Below are 22,832 nucleotides of genomic sequence, written 5' to 3' on the forward strand. Positions count from 1 at the left end.
GGTGTGAGGCGTGTCTGTGTGTGTGGTGTGAGGCGTGTGTGTGGTGTGAGGCGTGTCTGTGGTGTGAGGCGTGTCTGTGGTGTGAGGCGTGAGGCGTGTCTGTGTGTGTGGTGTGAGGCGTGTCTGTGTGTGATGTGAGGCGTGTCTGTGTGTGTGATGTCAGGCGTGTCTGTGTGTGATGTGAGGCGTGTCTGTGTGTGTGGTGTGAGGCGTGTCTGTGTGTGTGGGGTGAGGCGTGTCTGTGTGTGTGATGTGAGGCGTGTCTGTGTGTGTGGTGTGAGGCGTGTCTGTGTGTGATGTTAGGCGTGTCTGTGTGTGATGTGAGGCGTGTCTGTGTGTGTGATGTGAGGCGTGTCTGTGTGTGTGATGTGAGGCGTGTCTGTGTGTGTGATGTGAGGCATGTGTGTGATGTGAGGCGTGTCTGTGTGTGTGATGTGAGGCGTGTCTCTGTGTGTGATGTGAGGCGTGTCTGTGTGTGTGGTGTGAGGCGTGTCTGTGTGTGTGGTGTGAGGCGTGTCTGTGTGTGTGATGTGAGGCGTGTCTGTGTGTGTGATGTGAGGCGTGTCTGTGTGTGTGATGTGAGGCGTGTCTGTGTGTGTGACCTTGACCCAATATGCTTAGTCAGGCATAGTGTGCCCTGTTACACAAACACAAACACACACACAGAGAGTGGCAGACATACACACCGGGAGTGGCTGACACACACACAGAGAGTGGCAGACACACACACACACACACACACAGAGAGTGGCAGACACACACACACACACACACACACACACACACAGAGTGGCACACACACACACACACATAGAGTGGCAGACACACACACACACAGAGAGAGAGTGGCAGACACATATACACACGGAGTCACACACACACACCATCTGCTCAGAGACCGCTCTAGAGCCAGGTCCCATCCCATAGACCTGGACATGTCACTGGAACCTCTGATAAACCTCACATCTGTGTTTGTGTGTGTGTGGTTGTCTTTCTCTCTCCCCTCCATCTCTCTCTCTGTCTCTCTCTATTTCTCTCTCTTCCCCCATTACTCCTCTCTTTCTCTCTCCCTTCCATCTCTCTCTCTGTCTCTCTCTTCTCCCATTACTCCTCTCTTTCTCTCTCCCCTCCATCTCTCTCTCTATTTCTCTCTCTTCTCCCATTACTCCTCTCTTTCTCTCTCCCCTCCATCTCTCTCTCTGTCTCTCTCTATTTCTCTCTCTTCCCCCATTACTCCTCTCTTTCTCTCTCCCCTCCATCTCTCTCTCTGTCTCTCTCTTCTCCCATTACTCCTCTCTTTCTCTCTCCCCTCCATCTCTCTCTCTATTTCTCTCTCTTCTCCCAATCCTCCTCTCTTTCTCTCTCCCCTCCATCTCTCTCTCTGTCTCTCTCTATTTCTCTCTCTTCTCCCATTACTCCTCTCTTTCTCTCTCCCCTCCATCTCTCTCTGTCTCTCTATTTCTCTCTCTTCTCCCATTACTCCTCTCTTTCTCTCTCCCCTCCATCTCTCTCTCTGTCTCTCTCTATTTCTCTCTCTTCCCCCATTACTCCTCTCTTTCTCTCTCCTGCCCTTTCTCCCTCACTCTTTCTCACTCTGCTGCTGTTTTTGGTTTTCTGCCACTGCAGGAGAGATAGATAGGGAGGGAGAGGGATGGATTGAGATAAAGAGAGAGCGGGATGGAGAGAGAGAGGATGGATTTAGATAAAGAGAGAGCGGGATGGAGAGAGAGAAAGAGAGGATGGATTGAGATAAAGAGAGAGCGGGATGGAGAGTGAGAAAGAGAGGATGGATTGAGATAAAGAGAGAGTGGGATGGAGAGAGAGAGAGAGGATGGATTGAGATAAAGAGAGAGTGGGATGGAGAGAGAGAGAGAGGGATGGATTGAGATAAAGAGAGAGCGGGATGAGAGAGAGAGAGAGGGATGGATTGAGATAAAGAGAGAGCGGGATGGAGAGAGAGAGAGGATGGATTGAGATAAAGAGAGAGCGGGAGAGAGAGAGGGATGGATTGAGATAAAGAGAGAGTGGGATGGAGAGAGAGAGAGGATGGATTGAGATAAAGAGAGAGCGGGATGGAGAGAGAGAGAGAGAGGGATGGATTGAGATAAAGAGAGAGCAGGATGGAGAGAGAGAGAGGGATGGATTGAGATAAAGAGAGAGCAGGATGGAGAGAGAGAGAGAGGGATGGATTGAGATAAAGAGAGAGCAGGATGGAGAGAGAGAGAGAGGGATGGATTGAGATAAAGAGAGAGCGGGATGGAGAAAGAGAGAGAGAGGATGGATTGAGATAAAGAGAGAGCGGGATGGAGAGAGAGAGAGAGAGGATGGATTGAGATAAAGAGAGAGAGAGAGAGGATGGATCAAAGATGTTGTGAAATAAATGGATGATGTGAACTTGGAGACCTCCTCTCCAGCTGTCTCCCAGATATACTGTCAGTCCACCATACGCCCGCCGGGAATCTGCCCAACAACTGCACTCTAACATTGCCCTAACGTTGTAGAAGCGCTGTTAAAATGTTTTTTCCAGACATCTGCCCACATGCGCTAGCTAAAGACATTATATCAATTAATTAAAACAGACTGACAACATTTTATCAGCATTTCTTTTTAAGGTAACGTAGACGTTGTAGCCAGTTGTGGCCACTTACCAGGGGTTCCTTCATGCATGTCTACTGTAGTGGATCAATGATCATTATCACAGAACATTGGAAGGACTTTGACGTCACGCTGACATATTGTTTCTGAGACATGGACCTTCTAGCTGGATGTTCTAGCCACCCAGGTGTTTGGTCCAGTCTAGTGGATCAATGTGCCTCAAAACATCAACATCTCTGTGTGTGTGTGTGTGTGTGTGTGTGTGATCACACTGCGGCTGCTTAGCCATTCAGCACACACAGGTTGACTTACAGGGAATTACCATTCTGTTGAAACAAGCACTTTTACGAGAGGGAGGGAGGGAGGGAGGGTTGGAGGGAGGGACAGGGTTGGTTAGTATATTGTCTTACCTTTAGGAGAGGGAGGGACAGGGTTGGTTAATATATTGTCTTACCTTTAGGAGAGGGAGAGAGGGGGACAGGGTTGGTTCGTATATTGTCTTACCTTTAGGAGAGGGAAGGAGAGAGAGGGACAGGGTTGGTTAGTATATTGTCTTACCTTTAGGAGAGGGAGGGAGGGAGAGTATGGGGAACAGGGTTGGTTAGTATATTGTCTTACCTTTAGGAGAGGGAGGGAGGGAGAGAGGGACAGGGTTGGTTAGTATATTGTCTTACCTTTAGGAGAGGGAGGGAGGGAGAGAGGGACAGGGTTGGTTAGTATATTGTCTTACCTTTAGGAGATGGAGGGAGGGAGACAGGGTTGGTTAGTATATTGTCTTACCTTTAGGAGAGGGAGGGAGGGAGGGAGGGAGAGAGAGAGAGAGGGACAGGGTTGGTTAGTATATTGTCTTACCTTTAGGAGATGGAGGGAGAGAGACAGGGTTGGTTAGTATATTGTCTTACCTTTAGGAGATGGAGGGAGGGAGGGAGAGAGAGGTACAGGGTTGGTTAGTATATTGTCTTGCCTTTAGGAGAGGGAGGGAGGGCGGGAGAGAGAGGGACAGGGTTGGTTAGTATATTGTCTTACCTTTAGGAGAGGGAGGGAGGGAGAGAGAGGGACAGGGTTGGTTAGTATATTGTCTTACCTTTAGGAGAGGGAGGGAGAGAGAGGTACAGGATTGGTTAGTATATTGTCTTACCTTTAGGAGAGGGAGGGAGGGAGGGAGAGAGAGGGACAGGGTTGGTTAGTATATTTTCTTACCTTTAGGAGAGGGAGGGAGAGAGAGGGACAGGGTTGGTTAGTATATTGTCTTACCTTTAGGAGATGGAGGGAGAGAGAGGGACAGGGTTGGTTAGCATATTGTCTTCCCTTTAGGAGATGGAGGGAGGGAGACAGGGTTGGTTAGTATATTGTCTTACCTTTAGGAGATGGAGGGAGAGAGAGGGACAGGGTTGGTTAGTATATTGTCTTCCCTTTAGGAGATGGAGGGAGGGAGACAGGGTTGGTTAGTATATTGTCTTACCTTTAGGAGAGGGAGGGAGGGAGGGAGGGAGGGAGAGGTACAGGGTTGGTTAGTATATTGTCTTACCTTTAGGAGATGGAGGGAGAGAGAGGGACAGGGTTGGTTAGTATATTGTCTTCCCTTTAGGAGATGGAGGGAGGGAGACAGGGTTGGTTAGTATATTGTCTTACCTTTAGGAGAGGGAGGGAGGGAGGGAGGGAGGGAGGGAGGGAGGGAGAGAGGTACAGGGTTGGTTAGTATATTGTCTTACCTTTAGGAGAGGGAGGGAGAGAGACAGGGTTGGTTAGTATATTGTCTTACCTTTAGGAGATGGAGGGAGGGAGGGAGAGAGGGGGACAGGGTTGGTTAGTATATTGTCTTACCTTTAGGAGAGGGAGGGAGAGAGAGGGACAGGGCTGGTTAGTATATTGTCTTACCTTTAGGAGATGGAGGGAGAGAGAGGGACAGGGTTGGTTAGTATATTGTCTTACCTTTAGGAGAGGGAGGGAGAGAGAGGGACAGGGTTGGTTAGTATATTGTCTTACCTTTAGGAGAGGGAGGGAGAGAGAGGGACACGGTTGGTTAGTATATTGTCTTACCTTTAGGAGATGGAGGGAGAGAGAGGTACAGGGTTGGTTAGTATATTGTCTTACCTTTAGGAGAGGGAGGGAGGAAGGGAGGGACAGGGTTGGTTAGTATATTGTCTTACCTTTAGGAGATGGCGGGAGAGCGAGGGACAGGGTTGGTTAGTATATTGTCTTACCTTTAGGAGATGGAGGGAGAGGGATGGACAAGGTTGGTTAGTATATTGTCTTACCTTTAGGAGAGGGAGAGAGAGGGACAGGGTTGGTTAGTATATTGTCTTACCTTTAGGAGAGGGAGAGAGAGGGACATGGTTGGTTAGTATATTGTCTTACCTTTAGGAGATGGAGGGAGAGAGAGGGACAGGGTTGGTTAGTATATTGTCTTACCTTTAGGAGAGTGAGAGAGAGCAGGGGTGGGTGAGAGGGATGGACAGGGTTGGTTAGTATATTGTCTTCTAGATGGACTACTAGGGAGGGGTATGTATTGTGTGAAAAACGTCTGTTTGTTTGAGGGGGTTGTGTCTAGAAAACTCTGTGTGTGTAACATCCAATCATAAGAGTGACAGTTGGTTTACCCTCTCTCTGACATCCAATCACACCCCCAGTGAGATACCCTGTGACCCCTGTCTCTAGCCTGTCCTGTTATCCTCCTAGCATTACATGCTAACACAGCTTCCATGATAAGCAAGTGAATCATTAGCCTTCAGAGCTAGCCCATTATTGTCTGACAGACATGGACGGTGCAGATGTCACGGGGTTGAGTGGAAACGCGGAGGTGTCTGGTGAACAGCTCAGCAGAGGGAGCCTGTGGTAAAATTCAGTTTAACCGTGTTGTCAAGGTGACAGGGCTGGGGCAGAGTCGACTCACCCCAGCTTTAATAACTACAGCTGACGGCTATGATAAACTGTTTGTGTTTAGCGCTTGTGTCTCAGTCTTTCTCTCCCTCCTTACCTGTCTGTCAATAGCAGGGGCGAAGTGGTGTTCGTTCCGTCTGGTTCCTCTATTTGTACAGTTGATGTGACTACTTATCTGTCCTTAGTTGCACTGCAGTAGCTGCTTTCTCTGAGGTAAGTTTAGAGTTAGTAACTTTCCCATCTTGAGCTAACGTGGTGTTAACTTGCGCTACCTGTTTACAAGGTGGAAAATGACTTGTCGTCTTTGAGCTAACTATCCACTCTCTTTGAACATGAGTCTTCCTGTCTGTCTGTGTCTGTCTGTGTCTCTCTTTCTTTCTCACTCTCTCTCACTCTCATAATGACTACACTGGTTATTGCTGATGAAGCTGCAGTGTCTCTGCATAGAGCTGCTCTAGTCACAAGAGGACAGAGGGAGCGAGAGGAGTGGGAAAACTTGACGGAGCTCTCATTTGCGTCAGGAGCCCTGGCATTTGTTACCGCGGCGACAAGCGTGCGTTCCGCTTGATGGAGAGAATCATCCTGAGAGAATCTCCTCCCTCCCTCCATCCTCTCCTCCACCCTATCCCTCGCTAACTAATGTGTTGTTCTCAACATGCTGACAGAGGCAACCTTAAATGACTTTAATATTGTACACACTGGAAATGACAGGAAATTAATTGTGCTGATTCTTGTTTTCTCTCCTCTCTCTCTCTCCCACTTTCTCCTTTCTCTTTCTCTGTATCTTTCTCTCTCACCAGTGACATACTTAGATCTTGGCCCCGTCCTCTGCCACATGCACCATAAATTTGCTTAATACTCTTTGTATACGAGGGGCTGCGCACGAAGGAGATGTGGGCTAATTAAAATGTAATGGCACACACACACACAGAGTTGGCGAGTGAGTGAGCGCTCTTGCAGGTGGTGGGGTGGGTGGGTGGGTGGGAGGGAGTGAGGGCGGGTGGGAGGGAGGGAGGGAGGGAGGGAGGGAGGGAGGGAGGGAGGGAGGGAGGGAGGGTGGGTGGTTGGCAAGTGGGGAAATGCGGAAGACAGTGACAGTGGGTTCTGGGGTGTGTTTGACTGAGTGAAGCCGAATGCTGGTTTCCTTCATTATCTCCCCCTAATGGGTGAATAAAGGCTGGTGGGGGGCGAAGGTGTAAGAGCACAGATAATTTAATCTGATTAACAGCTGCTGTTGGGCAAATGACTTTCCAAGCACCTGGGTAATGACGTGGTTGGTTGGAGGAGTTTTTGGCATCTGGGGGGGGGGGGGGTGAGTTGTCTCACACACCAACAGAACAATCTCTCACTCACTCACTCACTCACACACACACACACCCCACCCCCCCTCACACACACACCCCACGCAGCACTTCCAACCTTCTCCCTGGTACAACAGCTGGGCAGGGTCCAGATAGCCAGGTGTCCAGTCAACATGACGACAGAGGGATGAGGCCCAGTAGAACAGGCCATAGAGAGGACAGTATTGTGGGGCAACATGGAGAACCAGACATTGCCAATCAGTTTGTAGATAGATACCCCAAAATCCAAACCCAAAGGCTTGAAATGTCGTGCCAAGTGCCCTATAATAGACAGAACCACGGTATACCTGCAAACTGGGGTTACGTTCCAGATTGACTGCATTGCAGTCGGCAACTGCTGACTGACTGATCTACAAATCACCTTGCATGCTAAATAACTCCTCACTATCACTTGTAGATCAGTCAGTTTGCTCAGTCACACAGTATATTAGACTTTCATATTCAGGACACAGGGAGGCAACCAAAGATAGGGCCTTAGAGAACATTATACACTATAGCCTTATAAACTGGTTTACAAACGGCCCAAACTGGAACAGCCTTGCCCAGATGTGAGAACACAAATATACCAACATTTATACAAAGTAAAGTTGTCAATTATCACTCTTTTCCCCCACGTGTTTTATTCCTCCCCTGCTTTTCTACATCTCTTTGGGAACGGTGTGTGTGGGTTGTTAATTGTTCTCTTCAAAGATTTCCCTTCTAAAAACAAACACATTTCTTTTCAGTTCACATAACAATGTGGACTATGTCCTCCTGTGTGCAGCTAATCACATGCAGTATCTGGGGAATGGGAGTGGTGTTTTGGACGTGAATAACACACACACACACACACAGTAGGTACACACACACACACACAGTAGACACACACACTAGACACACGCGCACACACACAGTAGACACACACACAGTCGACACACACACACACACACACACACACACAGTAGACACACACACACACAGTAGACACACACACTAGACACACGCGCACACACACAGTAGACACACACACAGTCGACACACACACACACACACACAGTAGACACACACACAGTGGACACACACACACACACAGTGGACACACACACACACAGTGGACACACACACAGATATACAGTGGAGACATGTGGTGCATATTTGAGAAGTGATAAGAACACTGTGCTGCCCATCAGGGGTTTCTCTGTGTCTCTGCCTGTGGCGAGCAAAGGAACCGGTATGACCCCTCATCAATATTGACGAGCTCATTGAGGGTGAGCATTGAAAAACGAACAGGGCCTTGGAGGGAGAGGGAGAGAGGAGAAGAGAGTGAGTATGCAAATAGTTCACAAACCAAGGGCATTACTTGTCAGAGAAAGAGAGAAATATAAAATAAATGAATCCCCACACACAGCTGTGAAAGTCTGTTCTTACTGGACCTAATCTCTCTCCATATTTGTTATCTCTCTCTCTCTCTCTCTCTCTCCTCTCTCTCTCTCTCTCTCTCTCTCTCTCTCTCTCTCTCTCTCTCTCTCTCTCTCTCTCTCTCTCTCTCTCTCTCTCTCTCTCTCTCTCTCTCTCTCCTCTCTCTCCTCTCTCCTCTCTCTCTCCTCTCTCTCTCCTCTCTCTCTCTCTCTCTCTCTCTCTCTCTCTGTTCTTCTTGCAATATTACAACAGCAGAAATAGCTTGACACAAAAAGCTGCAGAATTGTTCAGTAATTCCTACATAGGAAAATAACCATTAGGTTTAGTAATGGGAGAGGCTTAGAAATAATACAACAAGATAATAGTTAATCCTATTCAGGTACACACACACACACACACGAGATTTGCACCTGTGTGCTTGTGACTTCCTTGAGATTTCTCCTCCTGGACACAATGGAAGACTTTCCCTCAGCTTAGCCTTCCTCTCCCTGCTGCTTTGATGGACACCACTTTAAATCACCCTCTTTCTCTGGGCACAAAGAGCTGAGTTAAAGGAGGAGATGGGTGAAGAGATTGAGCTTCCTGATGCCCCCAGGTTTTGTGTGCGTGTGTGTGTGTCCTTTTGTGGGCACCTCTCATACCCATCCAAAACACCATTGTGGGAGTGTAATCTAAGTGAATGGGATTTCTCTACTAGCCAGTGGCGTATAGCGATGCTATCTGTCTGTCTTTGTGTCTGTGCTGCTGCTGCCCACACAGTCTCTGAGGTATTGGCCTGTTTAGCCCCAGAGCAGAGACATAGTCAGCCCTGCTCTATGCTACTCCCTAATGCATTCATATATCTTCTATATTTACATATATGTTTAATCTGTCCACCATCAATGTACATATGGATTAAACCACCATCAATATACATATGGATTAAACCACCATCAATATACATATGGATTAAACCACCATCAATATACATATGGACTAAACCACCATCAATATACATATGGTTTAAACCACCATCAATATACATATGGATTAAACCACCATCAATATACATATGGATTAAACCACCATCAATATACATATGGATTAAACCACCATCAATATACATATGGATTAAACCACCATCAATATACATATGGATTAAACCACCATCAATATACATATGGATTAAACCACCATCAATATACATATGGATTAAACTACCATCAATATACATATGGATTAAACCACCATCAATATACATATGGATTAAACCACCATCAATATACATATGGACTAAACCACCATCAATATACATATGGTTTAAACCACCATCAATATACATATGGATTAAACCACCATCAATATACATATGGATTAAACCACCATCAATATACATATGGTTTAAACCACCATCAATATACATATGGACTAAACCACCATCAATATACATATGGATTAAACCACCATCAATATAAAATTGGATTAAACCATCTTCAATATAAAATTGGATTAAACCACCATCAATATACATATGGTTTAAACCAACATCAATATAAAATTGGTTTAAACCATCTTCAATATAAAATTGGATTAAAACCACCATCAATAAAACATTGGATTAAACCACCATCAATATAATCTACATATGGATTAAACCACCATCAATGTAAAAATGGATTAAACCACCATCAATATAAAATTGGAATAAACCACCTTCAATATACATATGGATTAAACCACCATCAATATACAGTTGAAGTCAGAAGTTTACATACACCTTAGCCAAAAACATTTAAACTCAGTTTTTCATAATTCCTGACATTTAATCCTAGTAACAATTCCCTGTTTTAGGTCAGTTAGGATCACCTCTTTTTTTTAGAATGTGAAATGTCAATAATAGTAGAGAGAATGATTTATTTCAGATTTATTTCTTTCAAAACATTCCCAGTGGGTCAGAAGTTTACATACACTCAATTAGTATTTGGTAGCATTGTCTTTAAATTGTTTAACTTGGGTCAAACGTTTCAGGAAGACTTCCACAAGCTTCCCGCAATAAGTTGGGTGAATTTTGGCCCATTTCTCCTGACAGAGCTGGTGTAACTGAGCCAGGTTTGAAGGCCTCCTTGCTCACACACGCTTTTTCAGTTCTGCCCACACATTTTCTATGGGATTAATGTCAGGGATTTTTTATGACTTTGTTGTCCTTAAGCCATTTTGCCACAACTTTGGAAGTATGGTTAGGGTCATTGTCCATTTGGAAGACTAATTTACGACCAAGCTTTAACTTCCTGACTGATGTCTTGAGATGTTGCTTCAATATATCCACATAACATTCCATCCTCATGATGCCATCTATTTTGTGAAGTGCACCACTCCCTCCTGCACCAGTACCCCTTTTTCCTTCAAACATAACGATGGTCATTATGGCGAAACAGTTCTATTTTTGTTTCATCAGACCAGAGGACATTTCTACAAAAAGTACGATTTTTGTCCCCATGTGCAGTTGCAAACCGTAGTCTGGCTTTTTTATGCCGGTTTTGGAGCAGTGGCTACTTCCTTGCTGAGCGGCCTTTCAGGTTTTGTCCATATAGGACTCGTTTTACTGTGGATATAGATACTTTTGTACCTGTTTTCTCCAGCATCTTCACAAGGTCCTTTGCTGTTGTTCTGGGATTGATTTGCACTTTTTGCACCAAAGTACGTTCATCTCTAGGAGACAGAACGCGTCTCCTTCCTGAGCGGTATGGAGGTTGCGTGGTCCCATGGTGTTTATACTTGGGTACTATTGTTTGTACAGATGAACGTGATACCTTCAGGCTTTTGGAAATTGCTCGCAAGGATGAACCAGACTAGTGGAGGTCTGCAATTTTTGTCTGAGGTCTTGGCTGATTTAATTTGATCTTCCCATGATGTCAAGCAAAGAGGAACTGAGTTTGAAGGTAGGCCTTGTACCAGATCAACAACATCATAGTGTTATGTGAGGCAGTATGGTACAGTAGTACCAGATCAACAACATCATAGTGTTATGTGAGGCAGTATGGTACAGTAGTACCAGATCAACAACATCATAGTGTTATGTGAGGCAGTATGGTACAGTCGTACCAGATCAACAACATCATAGTGTTATGTGAGGCAGTATGGTACAGTCGTACCAGATCAACAACATCATAGTGTTATGTGAGGCAGTATGGTACAGTCGTACCAGATCAACAACATCATAGTGTTATGTGAGGCAGTATGGTACAGTCGTACCAGATCAACAACATCATAGTGTTATGTGAGGCAGTATGGTACAGTCGTACCAGATCAACAACAACATAGTGTTATGTGAGGCAGTATGGTACAGTCGTACCAGATCAACAACATCATAGTGTTATGTGAGGCAGTATGGTACAGTAGTACCAGATCAACAACATCATAGTGTTATGTGAGGCAGTATGGTACAGTCCAGATCAACAACATCATAGTGTTATGTGAGGCAGTATGGTACAGTCCAGATCAACAACATCATAGTGTTATGTGAGGCAGTATGGTACAGCAGTACCAGATCAACAACATCATAGTGTTATGTGAGGCAGTATGGTACAGTCCAGATCAACAACATCATAGTGTTATGTGAGGCAGTATGGTACAGTCGTACCAGATCAACAACATCATAGTGTTATGTGAGGCAGTATGGTACAGTCGTACCAGATCAACAACATCATAGTGTTATGTGAGGCAGTATGGTACAGTAGTACCAGATCAACAACATCATAGTGTTATGTGAGGCAGTATGGTACAGTAGTACTAGATCAACAACAACAACAGTGTTATGTGGGGCAGTATGGTACAGTCGTACCAGATCAACAACATCATAGTGTTATGTGAGGCAGTATGGTACAGTCGTACCAGATCAACAACATCATAGTGTTATGTGAGGCAGTATGGTACAGTAGTACCAGATCAACAACATCATAGTGTTATGTGAGGCAGTATGGTACAGTAGTACTAGATCAACAACATCATGGTGTTGATTCCTTCCTTTTTCTCTACTCATCTCTACTACTGGTTACTGACCTTTGACCTCTCCTGTCCCCCATCTCCTTCCTTCCTTCCTTCCTTCCTTCCTTCCTTCCTTCCTTCCTTCCTTCCTTCCTTCCTTCCTCTAACCCCCTAACCACCATCTCCTCTCCCCTTTGCTCTGACCTCTCTGACCTCTGTCTTTTAGAGGGATTGGGATAACACAGAACATTCTCATGGGCATTGAACAATGAAGTCATCTCCTCCCCTGTTTAGGCAGTACTATGAGATGCTGTACAACGCTGCAGATGAGTTGCTCAACCTGGTGGTGGACCAGGGCGTTCGCTACACCGAGCTGGAGTACATCCACGCCCTCAGCCTGCTGCAGAGGAGCCAGACGGGCGTGGGAGACCTGAGCACGCAGAACGTCCGGCTGCAGCGCCTCAAGGAGATCATCTGCGAGCAGGCAGCCTTCAAGCAGGCCACCAAGGACAAGAAGATCACTACTGTTTGAGAGGGGGGGACATTGGGAGGCTGTTGTTGGCAATGGTCTGTTTGTATTACTGTCCAGTGTTTCTCAACCTCCTGTCTGGATAAAGGGTTTAGATTAAAGCTAGTATTTGAGAGCTGACCTAGCAGTGTCAGCTAACCGTCTGAGGGACTGGTCAGCACCTCCACAGGGACTGGTGTTGACCTGGGTTTGTAAAAGTCCTAACTGAGTCTTCATTAGATCCCATGGCAGACTGTAAATAACCATGTAATATGTTTTGGGGGTTGAGATAATGCTGGTAGGCTGTACATTAATTATTTACTGATTTAAGGGTTGAACTTAGTTACCAATATGCATCTGTTGTTGTAACTCATCTGTTTATTCACTGGCAAGAATGCAGCCAGTTCCTCAAGAAATCACTCACTCACACACACACACACACACACACTCTCCAACTTAAAAAATGACTCCCTTCAATCATCCCATATGTGGTCGGCCCTAGTCTCACCTGTGGAGAATGGGGGAATTTTCTGAGAGTCTGGCTTTGGGGCCTTTCTCATCTCATTGTCTCATTACATCTAACTGCTGCTCTCAATTACAGCTCTACCTCCAGCTCTCCCTCGTGGGCCCGCTGACTGTGTCTGCAATACCAGATGCCAGATTAGACTGTCTAGATTATCACTTCTCTCCCCCTGCTTGTGGCCATTTTGTGGCCATTCTTCTTCCCCAAGGACAAAGAAAGGAATTGGTTCCCCACCTCAGCTGTGGTTCACTCTATTTTTCTCTCACTTTTAGAATAATGTAGATTGGATATAATGTAGCTATAGCCAATTCTGATTAAAGTATTTGCCACTGTCCTGAAATGCATTGACTGTGCTGCAGCGTTGAGGTGTACATGTGTGCTAGGGGATGAGGGCCAATGTATCCAGTACAATTTAAGTGTGTATTTTGTCCCAACACTCAAGGTCTTGAACTTAATAGGGATGTAATTGCAAATCACTACTCCCCTTCCTACCACTACAACTGTTAAAACTTCTGCTAGAACTATTCTAAAGTGAATACACTTCCAAGGAGTCACAAATCATTCCTTCCCCTGCATCCCCTCAGTATATTTAGTTAATTAACTCAGAGGAAAAGTACTTAACAAGAGCGGGGGAGGGAGGAAAGAGAACAGGGGAGAGTTGTGGCAGTGCTGCTCACCAGAACCCAGCGCCACCATCCATCATAATGACATGTAGGCTGGGATCAATATGAGCCTTGTGGTTGCCGGAGGGATTGCCTCGTGCCATAGGAACAGCATTTGTTTTACTCAGCACACGTACACACACACACAATTAACACGTACTATATTACACACACACACACTATGGAGGTCTCTATGGCTTGCAGTACTCTGCACAACTGATGAGTTTTTTTCTGCTGATTTGGGAACAAGAGAACACTCCATCTGGATTTAAATGATCCCGTATATCGGACCCCTATACCCATATTTTAAATAATGGGGCAACTCATTGTAAAGATCTACAAATATATTTCACTAGTTTTTTTACGCTTTGCTTTATTTGTTTGTTTACTAAGACATGTCGTTTTGCACATCTACAGTGTGTAATATGAGAGTGGTTTCATGTCTGATGAGTTTTTTCACAAACATCTGATAAGAATGGAGGTGAATGAGTCCCGGTGTGATTTAAAGATGTACTTTCTCCATTGTCTGTTAAACGTCCCTTTCAGACCAACACCTTGACTATCACTCCTTCACTCAATTAAAGAAAGATGACCTGCCATTGTGTACACTGATCTTGCTGAAATAAAACCTCAAAATTCCCCTGTGTATATGAGCAGTTTGTGTGTTTTTGTACAATGAAAAGAGCCAGTTTCCTACCTCGTGTGGTCAAGGGACTAGTTTCTTCCATTGACACAGAGGAATTGACGAATGCCATACAGAACGAATCACTACCCAGACAACATGGTCTGTCTATGTGCTGTTGCACCGTATAATTCAAAGTCTTTTCACATTGACACAAATTGACTTTGTCCGATGATGTCATTTTACATAGACGGATCCAAAATATACACTGTCAGGAATTGAGCTCAGCTGCCAGATCTGAAGATCAGATCAGAAGAAGGCTTTTCTATAGAATGATCAAGACCTGTTGAAAGATGTCTGAAGCACAAAGCACACTACTTGAAATCTAGTATGTCAAACTTTTTTCTGCATTTTGGTGAGCATGATGGAGGTTTCAACATGGTGATTAGTGTAAAGTTATTAGAAGATTTAATGGCTAATATTTGTCTCGGCACACTAAAATGAAAATGCATGAATATATTACTTTTTCCAGACGGTGGAACCTGGGAACCAGGGTTTGAAAGATTTTATGAACTGTTGGGAAGTAAATGAATCAAAAACGACATCTCCCACAGTTCAATTCACCTACTGACGCTTCGTCTTAGTTACTAAGCAACAGAGAACGCTATCTGCTCCAGCTGAGCCAACTTTCAAAATAGCTGCCTACCTAGGCTAATTAGTAAGTAAAAAATATCCCCAAAGTATTCTCATGCCAAACAATTTCATCCAAAATGTCTTCTACTTCGACCATTTCCAATTTGCAAGATATCGGGAAGCAAACATCGCCCCAGTATTCCTCTGGGTCACCCACTTGCTACCCTCATGAGTCAGTGACACAGGAGACCACTGATGCGCAACCATTTCCTGCTGCGGTTCATCATCCGTGTGCAGACACGTTTTCAACCTCCGAGGAAGAGAAGGAGGAGAATACAATGGAGGTAAGGGAGGAAGCTTGGGGTAACAGCTAAATTCATAAAGATGCTAACTACTTTAGTCAGATGGGCCATGAGGCTTGGTGAGTAACACGCTGTTTCTGTTAATTACTTTCAGGATGCAAGCAACTTCTCTCTCTCTCTCTTTCTACTCGGAGTTTCATAATAACAGAAGTTTGGTGCATAAAAACAATGCATTGACAGTGCATGACTTGTTCTATTGTGTACTGCAACATGTTTTGATGTAGCAATGTCTCATACAGAAAAACGATGGTGTGTTGACTGAAGAGGAAGTTTCCAGCTGTTTATCCAACCTGGGACACTCTGCCACTGGACTAGAGCATGTCTACCAGTTCCTCTCTGCTCCTGTAAGAACACACACAACACACACACACTTCAGGTTGATAGTGTAACCCCATTAATCACTGATAATATGCTTTACAGGAGTAACTGTTTACCATCAGACTTTTCACGGAAGAGTATCTAACAAATCGGTTTACTTTCCATTTGTGTTGCATTTCTTAACTTGTTTTGTTTTCTATGTCATGTGGAATTCAATTTCGGAATATGTCTCCATCCAGGGTCGAAATCTGAATAATGTGTCCATCCTTTGCAATTACGTCCACCTTCAAAAGCTAGAACTTCCTTACAACAAAATAAAAGGTGTGTGTGTGTCTCATATTAACAAATGCACTGTACGCCTTGTTATGATTCTAATTACTGATATAGAAAATGTAGCTTGATTAGCCTAATTAGTTAAACGATGGTTCATTTCTCATCGGTGCCCTTGTAACTTCTAGGCTTCTGGTTTGTATAATAACAGTTGTGTGTCAGGTGTTGCCATCTCTCCCCCTCTGCTCGCCCGACTCTCCTGACTCTACTAATGCATGTTGACTGGTAGATTTATCCTGTGTAAGCCACATGCCGTATCTCATCATCCTGGATGCCTCCCACAACCAACTCACCGACTTCTTTGGATTCCAGCCGCCCAAGAACCTCAAGGTGGGACCTTCAACAGACAGGATAAGACAACGCTTGATTTGTGGCTTGGGGTTTCTTGAAGCCTGTAGTCCCAGAAGATGGGTTCCAATCATCATAGACCATTTATACTGTAGTGTCCTTCCATATGCTTACTAAGTATTACCTACCCTGGAATGACAAGGAACTTACCAGGGTTGACTTCTTCGTATTGTTTATCAGTGAGTTATACAGTACTAGTAGAATGTATCATATTATACATGCATTTGGTTGTTTATTTTCATATTTCTTCAGTGCAAAAAGCATTTAAAGATTGGTCCACTTGATTCATTATTCATGTTTGTTGTATTCCGCAGGAGGTTAACTTTTCCCATAACCAGATGTCCGTGATGACACATTTGTCAGCCTACTCGTCTTTGAGTAAACTGAATCTGGACTGTATCCTTCGAAATGTATTTACACAGACACACATACATGTCAAGTTCTTATCTAGACTACTTCCTCATTGTATACCATTCTTAACGTGTGCCCCTTCTGGATAGACAACTATTTCAGTGAGATCGGTGGTCTGCTGCATTGTGCCAGCCTCACACACCTCAGCCTGGCACACAACAAGATCTCCTGTATCAGAGGCCTGGACAACCTGCCAATCAAAGACCTCTGTCTGGTAGGTCCTAACTGCTCCACCTGTTTCTTGAATTATTCAATTTCTAACACTTTTCATGTGTGTTATATATGGAGATGTTACATGAATAATTACATTGCGTGTGTGTTTGTTGAATAATTAGATTCTTAAAGATAATATTTTACCATGCGTTATGCTCATATATGAATATGCCCATCCGGTTGTATAGACACAGCTCTCTAAGCTCATCAGTACTGTGGTTAGTGGTTGGTCTTGTGGTTGATTTAATATGGCCTACCGACTAGGACACAAGTGTTTTCCTGTGAATCAGTTGTTTTGTGTTTTCACCTTGATGTCCCTTCCTGGTGTCTACATTCTTCCATTACGTCATGGCTTTTCTAAAAGGTTATCCCCCCAGTGTGGTGCCAGTTATGTTACACACAATATTTGAGCACTTCTTTCTCTTCAAACATGATGACAGCAGGTGGTGTATTTTTAACTCTCCCCTACCCCCTCTCTCCTGTCTCATATTTAAACCACAGACATAATTGAGCTTCAGCTTTTCAAAGACACACAGACATGGGCTCCAGTGTGAGAGCCACCATATGGCTGTGCCAGCGGGCCTCCAGACCCTTCCCTCTCCCTCTCTAACGGATGCTGGTGTTCTTTATCAAAGTGATTCCTCATCGTCAGCATGATGTAGCCGCGTCCCCTGTCCACTTCCACCCTCCCCTCTGGGACCAGCTGCCGGCGGTGTGAGCAAGCCTGGACCCTGTTCAACCCCCCCCCCCTCTCCTCTCTTATTCCCTCACCCCTCCATAGCATCCCTGTCAACCAGGGAACCAGCCGCTGTCTCCATCTCCCCTCCCCCTTCCCTCTCGGCCCTCTCCTGCCCAGCCCCGCTCCCTAACAGCGTGCTACCTGTCAGCCAGCCTCCTCTCTCAGCCCATCACACCCTGGCCTCGAGAGCTTCCAGGGCTCCGCGCGGTCACCGTCCCCCGCTGTCGGCAGCCCTCTGCCAGGAAGGCTAGTGGAGGAGGGCAGGGCATGGTGGCCGTGGGGGCTGGCAGCCCACGCAGGGGGAAGGTAGGGTGGGGATGGGTCATTACAGAGCAGGAGGGATGGTGGGTTCTAGAGGAGAGGAGGGCTGGTCTGTAGTGCTTTTGGCATGCCCACATCAGTGTCTGGCCAGCTGTTCACCTGTCACTCCTCACCTGTCAGCCCAGACCATTGGAGCTGGCCTGTCAATCATACACACATCTCAGGGAGAAGTTTTATACTCCTTACAGATGGGGAAGGGAACACTCAATGTTAACTTTGATAGTGAGGGTGGGGTGAGTATGTGTCAGTGTGTGCGTGTGACATGGGCGTGTGTGTGTGTGTGTGTGTGTGTGTGACATGGGCGTGTGTGTTGTCGTGTCTTTGGCATCATTAAAACTGAAGACTTATTTATCAAATAACTCTCTGTAAGTATTATTACGCGATTAAACAGATTAATCATGTAACTGTAATTAACTAGGAAGTTCGGGGCACCAAGGAAAATATTCAGATTACAAAGTTATAATTTTTCTAATATAACTTTCAGATATTTTAATATCTGATCAATTAGTCTTCGAATTAATGAAATAGTATTTACCTCACGTTAGTCTCATTCCAAACGTTGTAAAGTGTTGGTTATTTGCACGAACCCAGTCTTCACTATGAGTCATCCATACATCAATTGCCTTAAAATCATTTATTTACTAACTAAGTAATTCACAGAAATATCAAACAGTAGATATGGTTACAAGGAAATGATAGGAGAATGATAGGAGAATGTGCCCTAGTGGGCTAAACCGGCATGGCGGCTTGTTAGACAAAAGGGGAGTGGGGGGTCAGCTGAGGAGACACTACAGAGTTGAATATTATAACAATTTAAATGCTAATCCTTTGCACATGAACGCTCACTCATTCGGGAGCAATTGCAATCAATCAATATATTTACGCTCAATGTGTCGTCGGGATCTCTGTTGAAAAGTTTGTTTCTGTTGGAGAGTTTCCGACCTCTCTCTCTCTCTGTCGTGGTTAGAATGAATAGTTCAGAGTGACATTCATTCATGTCGTTATAGAATAGATGTTTCGGCGTTTGTCGGTCTTCGCGTTCAATGACACCGAATTCCTAGCTGCAGACTAGTAATTAATATCAAAGACTTGTTCTTATTCTATCGGTATCAATAGTCTTAAGAGTTTAACCACGTGGTATGGATAAAATATTCAGCCATCTACTCAAACCTTAGCTAATACTCAGGTCTCTACTCAAACCTTGGCCCTCTCGTGGTAAGCTAGTCTGCAACCTTTAGCCATCTCGTAATTGAGGTAAGCTCGTTCTGGTGATAGAAAACACAGGTGGAGGTTTTATTTGGGACACAGAAAAAGTCTGTTTCATGACGCCAGGTCCTGTCTGTGCCCCTGGGAGTGTGCCAATGACTTAGTGAAACTTTTTAGGGAATTGGAGTTTCCTTCATTAAACAGTCCAAAATCACATTACACAACCTCACTCATTCATCTTATACAACAATTAGATGTAAGCCTCATAACTGAGGCTATTGTATAAAAAGCGTTATGGTAATGTGGCCGAATTGTCTCCCATGAGTTTCACAAAATTGTACCAAACGGACCAGTTCGTAGCTGGGTTCTTCTCCGATCTTTTATACCTTCTCCAGAACATAAATGTCGTTCGGTTCTCCAGTTCTGTGAGGAAGAAGAAATTCATTTGTTCTCTCTATGAAAACTCACTCTCTCTATACTGTCTGGCCATGAGGCAGGATCTTCCCTAAGAATTTACGACCGGCCCCCAGGGTGGCGCAGTGGTTAAGGGCGCTGTACTGCAGCGCCAGCTGTGCCACCAGAGACTCTGGGTTCGCGCCCAGGCTCTGTCGTAACTGGCCGCGACCGGGAGGTCCGTGGGGCGACGCACAATTGGCCTAGCGTCGTCCGGGTTAGGGAGGGTTTGGCGGTAGGGATATCCTTGTCTCATCGCGCACCAGCGACTCCTGTGGCGGGCTGGGCGCAGTTCACGCTAACCAAGGTTGCCAGGTGCACGGTGTTTCCTCCGACACATCCAACCCGGCTGACTTCCGGGTTGGATGCGCGCTGTGTTCAGAAGCAGTGCGGCTTGGTTGGGTTGTGTATCGGAGGATGCATGACTTTCAACCTTCGTCTCTCCCGAGCCCGTACGGGAGTTGTAGCGATGAGACAAGATAGTAGCTACTAACAATTGGATACCACAAAATTGGGGAGAAAAGGGTGTAAAAATTCAACAAAGAAAGAATTTACGACCTCTCTGACCACAGCAGCCTGGTTGTAAGGAGACAGACAGAGAGAGATGGTACAGAGGTAGGGAGGTGGTACTCGCTGTGTCCAAAGAGGGCAACGTCGTGACAGTGTGTAGGAGGAGGGAGAGTTGTGTGTGTGTGTGAGCTTGTATGAGTTCATTAATATGTGTGTGTGTATTTGTCCACACGGTATTCATATTCCCAGTGTTTGTCATGTATCACGTCCTCTCTATCCAGAGGGGGAATCAGATTGAGAAGATAGAGAATGTGGAGACTCTGAGAACCCTGCAGGTCCTGGATCTGTCTCTGAACCGCATCAGCAGTCTGTCAGGCCTGCAGAATCTCCATCTGCTGGGCTCCATCAATCTGGAGAGTAACCTGGTGAGACACAGTCCATTCCTTATTGTCCTGCTCTCTTGTCGACCTTGGTTACCCTCTCTAATTCCTTAATGTCCTGCTCTCCTGTCAAACTGGAGAGGAACCTGGTGAGACGCAGTCCATTCCTTAATGTCCTGCTCTCCTGTCAAACTGGAGAGGTACCTGGTGAGACACAGTCCATTCCTTAATGTCCTGCTCTCCTGTCAACCTTGGTTACCCTCCCTAATTCCTTAATGTCCTGCTCTCCTGTCAAACTGGAGAGGAACCTGGTGAGACACAGTCCATTCCTTAATGTCCTGCTCTCCTGTCAACCTTGGTTACCCTCCCTAATTCCTTAATGTCCTGCTCTCCTGTCAAACTGGAGAGGAACCTGGTGAGACACAGTCCATTCCTTAATGTCCTGCTCTCCTGTCAAACTGGAGAGTAACCTGGTGAGACACAGTCCATTCCTTAATGTCCTGCTCTCCTGTCAAACTGGAGAGGAACCTGGTGAGACACAGTCCATTCCTTAATGTCCTGCTCTCTTCTCAAACTGGAGAGGAGCCTGGTGAGACACAGTCCATTCCTTAATGTCCTGCTCTCTTCTCAAACTGGAGAGGAACCTGGTGAGACACAGTCCATTCCTTAATGTCCTGCTCTCTTCTCAAACTGGAGAGTAACCTGGTGAGACACAGTCCATTCCTTAATGTCCTGCTCTCTTCTCAAACTGGAGAGGAACCTGGTGAGACACAGTCCATTCCTTAATGTCCTGCTCTCTTCTCAAACTGGAGAGAAACCTGGTGAGACACAGTCCATTCCTTAATGTCCTGCTCTCTTCTCAAACTGGAGAGTAACCTGGTGAGACACAGTCCATTCCTTAATGTCCTGCTCTCCTGTCAAACTGGAGAGGTACCTGGTGAGACACAGTCCATTCCTTAATGTCCTGCTCTCCTGTCAACCTTGGTTACCCTCCCTAATTCCTTAATGTCCTGCTCTCCTGTCAAACTGGAGAGGAACCTGGTGAGACACAGTCCATTCCTTAATGTCCTGCTCTCCTGTCAACCTTGGTTACCCTCCCTAATTCCTTAATGTCCTGCTCTCCTGTCAAACTGGAGAGGAACCTGGTGAGACACAGTCCATTCCTTAATGTCCTGCTCTCCTGTCAACCTTGGTTACCCTCCCTAATTCCTTAATGTCCTGCTCTCCTGTCAAACTGGAGAGGAACCTGGTGAGACACAGTCCATTCCTTAATGTCCTGCTCTCCTGTCAACCTTGGTTACCCTCCCTAATTCCTTAATGTCCTGCTCTCCTGTCAAACTGGAGAGGAACCTGGTGAGACACAGTCCATTCCTTAATGTCCTGCTCTCCTGTCAAACTGGAGAGTAACCTGGTGAGACACAGTCCATTCCTTAATGTCCTGCTCTCCTGTCAAACTGGAGAGAACCTGGTGAGACACAGTCCATTCCTTAATGTCCTGCTCTCTTCTCAAACTGGAGAGGAACCTGGTGAGACACAGTCCATTCCTTAATGTCCTGCTCTCTTCTCAAACTGGAGAGGAACCTGGTGAGACACCGTCCATTCCTTAATGTCCTGCTCTCTTCTCAAACTGGAGAGTAACCTGGTGAGACACAGTCCATTCCTTAATGTCCTGCTCTCTTCTCAAACTGGAGAGGAACCTGGTGAGACACAGTCCATTCCTTAATGTCCTGCTCTCTTCTCAAACTGGAGAGGAACCTGGTGAGACACAGTCCATTCCTTATTGTCCTGCTCTCTTGTCGACCTTGGTTACCCTCTCTAATTCCTTAATGTCCTGCTCTCCTGTCAAACTGGAGAGGAACCTGGTGAGACGCAGTCCATTCCTTAATGTCCTGCTCTCCTGTCAAACTGGAGAGGTACCTGGTGAGACACAGTCCATTCCTTAATGTCCTGCTCTCCTGTCAACCTTGGTTACCCTCCCTAATTCCTTAATGTCCTGCTCTCCTGTCAAACTGGAGAGGAACCTGGTGAGACACAGTCCATTCCTTAATGTCCTGCTCTCCTGTCAACCTTGGTTACCCTCCCTAATTCCTTAATGT

General features: G+C 45.5%; 2 protein-coding genes across 2 annotated transcripts in view; both read left to right on the forward strand.

Moving 5' to 3' along the window:
• The window catches only part of LOC110499821 (exocyst complex component 4), a 224,903-nt gene extending 210,365 nt beyond the window's left edge, over positions 1-14,538 (forward strand). Inside the window, exon 18 of the mRNA XM_090213619.1 lies at positions 12,492-14,538. Within this exon, the coding sequence (XP_090069745.1) occupies positions 12,492-12,729 (238 nt within the window). The 3' untranslated portion in view covers positions 12,730-14,538. The remainder of the gene's footprint in view (positions 1-12,491) is intronic.
• Positions 14,539-15,138: 600 nt separating this feature from the next.
• The window catches only part of LOC110500994 (leucine-rich repeat and guanylate kinase domain-containing protein), a 36,871-nt gene continuing 29,177 nt past the window's right edge, over positions 15,139-22,832 (forward strand). Inside the window, exons 1-7 of the mRNA XM_090213621.1 lie at positions 15,139-15,489; positions 15,747-15,851; positions 16,065-16,146; positions 16,385-16,485; positions 16,818-16,899; positions 17,004-17,128; positions 20,638-20,781. Of these exons, the coding sequence (XP_090069747.1) occupies positions 15,283-15,489; positions 15,747-15,851; positions 16,065-16,146; positions 16,385-16,485; positions 16,818-16,899; positions 17,004-17,128; positions 20,638-20,781 (846 nt within the window). The 5' untranslated portion in view covers positions 15,139-15,282. The remainder of the gene's footprint in view (positions 15,490-15,746; positions 15,852-16,064; positions 16,147-16,384; positions 16,486-16,817; positions 16,900-17,003; positions 17,129-20,637; positions 20,782-22,832) is intronic.

This window comes from Oncorhynchus mykiss, chromosome 21 (genome assembly GCF_057628025.1).
Source record: "Oncorhynchus mykiss isolate SJ-2025 chromosome 21, ASM5762802v1, whole genome shotgun sequence".
Taxonomy (NCBI): domain Eukaryota; kingdom Metazoa; phylum Chordata; class Actinopteri; order Salmoniformes; family Salmonidae; genus Oncorhynchus; species Oncorhynchus mykiss.